This window comes from Gymnoscopelus braueri, assembly GCF_963280865.1.
Source record: "Gymnoscopelus braueri genome assembly, chromosome: 21".
Lineage (NCBI taxonomy): Eukaryota > Metazoa > Chordata > Actinopteri > Myctophiformes > Myctophidae > Gymnoscopelus > Gymnoscopelus braueri.
The window spans coordinates 39,448,337-39,456,057 of NC_137623.1; the positions used below are offsets into that span (position 1 = coordinate 39,448,337).

Genomic DNA, 7,721 nt, shown 5'->3' on the forward strand with positions numbered 1-7,721 from the left:
ATTTGTGTTCAATCTGCAAGCAGCTTCAGAAAAAAATACGAGATTATTTCTCCTAGTTAACCCATTTTGGGCTGGAACCCCTATTTGCAACTATACCTTTCAGGATGGGAACCCCTTTTGGGGTTCTTGTTGCTATGTGCAGTATATAGAAACATTCATTTGTTGTAATTTTTTAATCAATATTTGAAGTTTTTCAGAAAACTTAGGTCAGTATTTAGAAGGCGTTTTTAGAATCGGCCTCAGGTCTAAATTTAAATACAGCCCAAAAAGAAGGTTAAAATAATAAATAAATAGTGCAAGAAAATACTGTATCAATCCAAAAAAATAAATCCTAATAAACTAGAAGAATTCAATGTCAGCAGAGTAGCAGGACGTTATAAACGTGTCACCTGTTTGCACTCCCTACGGCACTCTGCAGAGATGGCCAGCTCACAGCAGCCTAGCCCCACCCATCCATCCGACTTCCTGGACACTCCTGAGGGGGGAATCAAACAACCAAAAAGACCTTAGCGACAGTGTACTTGACCTCACGTATACCAAAAACTCATTTTCATAAACGCTGCATTCAACAATTAATTTCTCTGCCCTATAGATGGGTTTCCGCGCGACGTCATCACAGAGCAGAGAGCGCAATCTGCGCATGCTTGGGGTAGAACGAACCGGAAGCACCCTTCACTCTGTTATTGTATTCAGGATTTAGATAGGCATAATGCTGCTATTATAGGCATAATAGGCATAATGCTGCTATTATATACAAACAGATCCAACTTCCGACAAATCATTTTTATTGAGTAAAGAAGATATTACAAACTGCATAATTTAATCTACTTTCATTAAACCCGGTGAAGACCATTTATTTTATGAATGTACATTTGACTAGAGCTGCTGCGGGTAATAGCGCCCTCTACAGGCTCAACCCTCCACTGCGCGCGCATCATCCTCTCATGTTTACAAACAGGAAACCCATCTATACAATAAACATTTCAATGTTTCAATGTTCTTTTGGATCGTTACGGCTCATTTTTCAATGTAATTATGTTTCACCCTTCTTCCTTCTTTTGAATGTAGAGAGTATTGAAACTGAAATGTGCTACATCAGTGGTTCTCAAAGTGAGCAAAAGTATTTAACATAGCATCACAATATGGGGTCCGTGGCCAAATCAATGTGGGGGTCCTTGACTAGAAAACGTTTGAGAACCACTGTGCTATACATAAACAAAGTTGATTATTTTCCTTCTCAGTCAGCACACATTCCCAACTACTGACAGCGTGTCAGTCTGAGACGTACAGTACGTTGATGGTAGGCTTTCGGTTGCAGACCTTGTTCACTTGCATTTCCCTTTTTCTAACACTTTGGTGGTGACATCATGCCCTTGGCCCGACTAAATCCCAAACCTAGCCGTCGGCAATGCTACCGTGCCGCGTCGTGGCAGGAATCAAAGCATACCTTACATCAGTATGACTTATACAAAATAATTCCCACAAGGGTAGAAGTGGAATGAATCAATGGATCTATTTAACAAAAGTCGAGAGCTCTCGGAGACTGCCTCATGCAAAGGCAGCCTCCCTTTATACATAAAACAAGAGAACCCAAATAGATGGAGGCTTGGTTAGTGGACAGATCCATACATGGCTCTTTCTACATGACCATGCTAGATTTACAAATAGTTACTCTGACAGACTACCAACAGGTGAGTGAGAACATGGTTTGCTTACTAAACGGTGAGTTGTAAATAGACCTGCATATAGTGACCAGACGGCCTCTTAGTAAAGGCTCCCAGGAGGCATAACTATAATCACGGACCAAACAGTGTAGTATTATCATATCTGCCCTGACAGCCGTACAATGGAGCATAGATCACGCTTTAAAGGAGTGGAGGTTTGTCGGCGGGCACAGCCACGTAGACTGATCCTCGACCAGACCTCCCTACATCTGGATGCTGTTAGCTCTCTGACAGGTGGATTTAGCCCCGGCGCAGATAGCGGAGGTTATAGCTCTTTGAAGCGCCGGCTGAGAGAGACAGTTTACAAAGCTGAGAGAGAGAGAGAGCCCTCCCCCGCCCGCCCGGGGGCGGGGGAAGGTGGGGGCACCTTTTACGTATAGCACTTCCACTGCTGCACATTCTTCTCCTTTGAATTACAGTACGGCCCTCGCCAGGTTAACGACTGGGTTAATTCGGTGGAATCAAAGCAAGGTGACGCGCTGCACTGCTATTTTCCCATGGTTCCGAGAAATTGAGAAAAGGGCTTTTGTGCATTCTGCACCCCTCGGTATGAATAGGTTACGGGATGACTCGGAACTGGATGGATTGATTCCGCTAAATTCTTGCTAAATGAAAAAAAGAATATGTCAAGGTTTTCACACCTCTTTTCAAGTGTGTTTTTCTTTTTGTCTCCTTTTATGTTTCCCGTTTGTAAATGTGTTCTTTTCAATTTCACTGCTGCCTGTCTTGGCCACGTCTCCCTCGAAAAATAGTTTTTTAAACGTCTTTCTTGGTTAATTAAAGGTTTGATACATAAGCTAGAAATACCAAATCGCTGCTGAATGCCTCCGCCAACCCGTTGACCTTTACCTCCCTGTCTGTCCAGACTCATATCGGTGTCTGTAGTGAATGAAGGCTTTAGGAATGTAATTAACACGTTTTGTTAGGTCACAGTGACCTTGACCTTTGACCGCCTACAGTACTTCCAATCAGTTTGAACGCTTTCGAGTTTCTGATTGAGGAAAAGGTTGAGAACCAATGTCAGGTGTAGGGTTTAATGGACTTACCGGGCAGTGTAGAGTTGATGCACGTCCACAGCTCATTCTGCAAAGACAGGAGAACACAGAACAGAGCCCACGTTACATCTTTAATCCAATACAATACAATCTGATTGTTCTAGTTGTGTCAAATAGTTCGATCATCAAATCTTTTAATTTCAAGGACCCCCCATAACTCTGAGAGTGCACAAATGGAACCAAATGGACCCTTACGGGTCCATTTGGTTTCATTTGTACACTCCCAGTTACAAACCTGTAAGGGTCCATTTGGAACCCTCTCAAGAAACACACTTTGAGATCCACTGGCGTAGCTTGTTAGTACTCTATAGAGTACAAACAACGCATCACATTGCCAAGTGTTGTGAGCTTGTAGATTGTCTATTTTCGCTGTATAGAAAAGTGGTATAAGAATAAGATTATTTAAAAAGTATAGGTCTAACTCAACCGTATCAAATGTTATCCCAGAAGGATCTTAAACAAGGTTAAACGTCATTTGTTTTCAATTCATATGTTCCGCGCAAAAGCAACAAAATGCAGATTGCCGATCCGCTATTTTCTAAAAATGTCAGAGCTTTTTGAATCTCGTCGCTGACTATATCCCATATCACAATAACAAACTAAAACTAAAACACTAAAACTAATAAAAAACTAAATCAAAACTAAGCCTTTTCACGACATAAAAACTAAAGCAACAAACGATTTAAAAACCTAATTAAAACGAACTGACTGAACTGAAGATGAACTTAACATGAGATAGAAACACGAGGTGTGTGTGTGTGTGTGTGTGTGTGTGTGTGTGTGTGTGTGTGTGTGTGTGTGTGTGTGTGTGTGTGTGTGTGTGTGTGTGTGTGTGTGTGCGTGCGTGCGTGCGTGCGTGCGTGCGTGCGTACGTGTATGTGCGTGTGTGTGCGCTGGCTGCAGGGTGCGCTCACAAGCCAGTGAGATCTCCCACAGAACATTTGTGTGTGTTGTTATGTGTTCCAGAGAGAAAAGCAAAGCATGGTGATGAGAAGAAACAGGGTAAATATGACACCACGCCTTCCCAGCACCTTCCCAGCACCTTCCCAGCACTCCAGTCTTGTGGGATTAATGTTGTCAAACAAACTCTTTGCTCACACACACAAACACACACACAGGGCATGTGTGAGTGACGCACACACGTCCATAAAGAAGCAAACAGACGGACAAAAAGAGATGGTATAGGGAGTGGGACAAGGAGCGAGAGAGAGAGATGGAGAGAGAAAGAGAGTGATGGGGAGAGAGAGAGAGAGAGAGAGAGTGAGAGAGAGAGAGAGAGAGAGAGAGAGAGAGAGAGACAGAGACAGAGACAGAGACGGAGATGCGACAATGCGACAATGCGTCGCGATGCGACGCATTGTGAGCTTGTAGATCTGCTATTTTCAAAATATTGTTATACATTTGAAAACCTGAAATGGGACATTCTGCATTGTGAATATTTTCACAATGCTTGTACTTTAAGTACATTTTGATACCGATACTTTTGTAAATCTTGAATTCCGGACTTGTAACCGAGTATTTCTAAATTGCAGTATTGATACTTTTACTTAAGTAAAAAATTTGAGTACTTTTTCCACCACTGACAGAGAGTGAGAGTGAGCGAGAGAGAAAGAACTACAGAACATCACAGAGAGTTACAAAATGAAACAGAAATTCCAGATAAACGAACCCGCCTTCACAGGACCATCAACTCGTGTAAACTCGATATATGCGTACGTCACTGTAAACTCTCCCCCATGTCGCTTGGCCTTGGAAGAAAGGTTCCAGTCAGCGGGCGAGGAGTGTATCTTTACATGAGGTATAAACATGATTTGCGCCGCGAGGGGAGGAGGGGGAGACGTACAACATGACAGACCACATCATGTTTTAGTGGAGCTTACAAGTGCTGGCTCACCTTCTGCCTGTGCGTGTGCGTGTGTGTGTGTGAGACACGTGAATACATGTACAGTATGATGTGCATGTGTGAGCGTGCACTCTTGCATGTTTGTGTGTGCACATTGTGTGCATGCTTTTTTGGTGTGTGTGTGTTTGTGTGTTCGATCATACTGTATACTGTATGATGATACCGTATAAGCGAGTGAGTGTGTGAGTGTGTTAAAATCAGTATGTGCACGTATGCATAGGGGTGTGTGTGTGTGTGTGTGTGTGTGTGTGTGTGTGTGTGTGTGTGTGTGTGTGTGTGTGTGTGTGTGTGTGTGTGTGTGTGTGTGTGTGTGTGTGTGCGTGTTGCACCTACAAATGCATCTGTCTTTCATGTACGTATGAGTGAATTCATATGCGTGCGTGCGTGTGCATGTGTGTGCGCTCGCATGCTGTTCCTTACAAGTGTGTCGGGTGAGTGTTGTGAGATCCGTTTCCTTATAAACTACAGGGCCACGTGTCTCTGTGTGTGTGTGTGTGTGTGTGTGTGTGTGTGTGTGTGTGTGTGTGTGTGTGTGTGTGTGTGTGTGTGTGTGTGTGTGTGTGTGTGTGTGTGTGTGTGTGTGTGTGTGTGTGTGTGTGTGTGTGTGTGTGTGTGTGTGTGTGCGTGCGCGCGTGAGCCCTTGTGTTTAAATCTCAGCCTAATTAGTGAGTGTGTCGGCTGTAATGGCTGCTTAGATACAACCAAATGACTAACAACACAGCCTCCCAGCATCCTAATTAGACAGGCAGAGCCCACGCGTGTGTGCGTGCGCTTGTGTGCGTGTGTGTGCGTGTTTGTGTGTGCGTGTGTGTGGTAAGACTAGGTGCTACAGTGTGCCATGGTGGTGAACTTGAGTGCACCAAAAATAGAGTAAAATACAGTTAACATGTACAGCACACATCATGACACTTAAGATGTGGTCTGATTTCATTCATTCTGTACGACATGGGTGTCAGTGGATGTGTGCTGCCACGTGGCAGCGTCATCTCAGAGTGAGAAACGCCCACAGGCACAACACCAGAGGAAGCTCCACCACTGAACTCATTCCCCCCAGATTCGGCACAAACATGGGGATGAATTCATTCTACTAGTATGCCACCCAAAATGTGGAATGTCCTACCACTAAGCCATAAAAAAGCACTACTCCCTACCCTCCTTCCAAACCGCCATAAAAGAGCACCTGTCTGCAATTTGTAACTGGACCTAGACAAGTCTTCTAGCTTGCCAAAAGAAATGACCCCCCCCCACTGTTGTTCTGTAAATATACTTTTACTGCTCCTAGTATTAATGATCTCTTGTATAGTATTGTATATCTTTATATGTCTTGATGAATTGAATATTGAATTGAATTGAATACACAGGACCACAATGGAAACAAGCCCCCAGGGCTTTTTGTGTTATCCTTTTAGCATTATTGTCTGACTGTACCATTTGCTCCTTCCAGATACCGCAACCGATCCTGAGTTACCAATGCAATACCAAAATGTAACAAAAACATCAACAATGCCATGATTAATTGTTAAAGCTCTGCCACAAGTAAGTAAAATAAGAATGCTAATAGTACATTAAAAACGGGAGTTCAACGTCAACTGAAGCATTCAAAATACAAAATATTGATTACTAATTAAATATCATTATCGGATTGACATAGACTGGCATACTCGGCGATATCGATACCAGCCTTTTTGGCAGTATCAGCAGCAAAAAACAAAGTCATGCTATTTTTTCTTTAAATCCTTACAAAAAATACGTTTTCATTGTGATACAAAAAAAAAGGAACTTAAAGTGTACTGCGTTAGTTCCATTGATCCAAGCCGGAACACACAACCGATTGATTGATCATTAAGATAAACATGTTATGAAAATGCATGCGCTGCCGTGTTAAGTGGTCAGATGGGTGGGCCGCAAAAATTTCACTTTAGTTTGAAGTGGGCCCATGTCCAGATAAGACTGGGAACCGCTCCTATAAAGTGATGTTGAACTCTGGGTTGTGTAGTTTATTCATTTAAATTGACAATTATTGTCAATTTGTCAATCACCTTCATGAGTTGCTTCTGTGCCGTGTGATCAAGGAACCATGATGTCGTTTCCATTCACTACATTTTTGTTCATTTACAGTTTGATTTTCTGACCCATCATCATACACTAATGAGGGTGAAAGGAATCACTTCCTCTGGTTCTTTGGTCACAGAAGCAACCGACCGATCAAAATCCATGAGTGTGACATTTCTCTCCTTTGCGTGTCGTCTCACATTCACTCAAATTAACCACAAAACAAAGACGTAGTATTTGGCAGCATAATCCATTTCCACAGCATGCATGGACGTAGGCCAAAACCATCTAGAACCGGATTCATAATGTAAGTCTGTCTGTATCGAAGGTATTTAAGTATTTTTATTGATGACAATTTAACATTCAAACAGTCACACTGAAAACGTAAGTAAAGAAGCTCGAGCTCAAGCTAGGATTTGATTTTAGAAATAAATGCTGCTTTTCCTTTGTCAGCGAGAAAAGAACTGGTTGAGGCTACACATTCCTTCCATTACTGGATGATTGTGATCTGATTTGCATGCATGCTACGGCCAAATGTTTGCACTGGTTAGGTCGTTGGTTCTCAAAGTAGGGTCCGGAACCCCCAGGGGTCCTGGGGGGGGGGGTTAAACAAAATTAGTTAAAGGAGCAGTTCACCCAAAAAATTACTTATTTTCTATCAATTACACACCCCATGAAGCCTTGAATTCATGCAGATTTTTTTGTTTTTGTCGCATTCCTGAGCCAATAATTTGATGATCGGCGGAAAGATGTTAATGTCTCCGGTAGGAGACTCAAATGCAGGTCAATTGAGTCTACTACCGGAAACTCCGCCGGTCATCAAATTATTGCCTTAGGAATGCGACAAAAACGAAATAATCTCCAATCTCCATTTTAACCACTTTAACCGTATGTTATACTTTGGCTATTCAAAAATAGCCAATTGAGTAAACAATTTTTTTCTTCTCCCAAAGTTTGTGAATCATTCTCCGTAGAGGTTTCATAGGA

General features: G+C 42.5%; 1 protein-coding gene across 1 annotated transcript in view; it reads right to left on the reverse strand.

Annotated features, from left to right (window-relative positions):
• Nucleotides 1-7,721, reverse strand: part of reck (reversion-inducing-cysteine-rich protein with kazal motifs) — a 95,310-nt gene that overhangs the window by 53,698 nt on the left and 33,891 nt on the right. Inside the window, exons 4-5 of the mRNA XM_080417711.1 lie at nt 2,771-2,807; nt 390-475 (exon numbers count right to left, since the gene is read on the reverse strand). Of these exons, the coding sequence (XP_080273837.1) occupies nt 390-475; nt 2,771-2,807 (123 nt within the window). The remainder of the gene's footprint in view (nt 1-389; nt 476-2,770; nt 2,808-7,721) is intronic.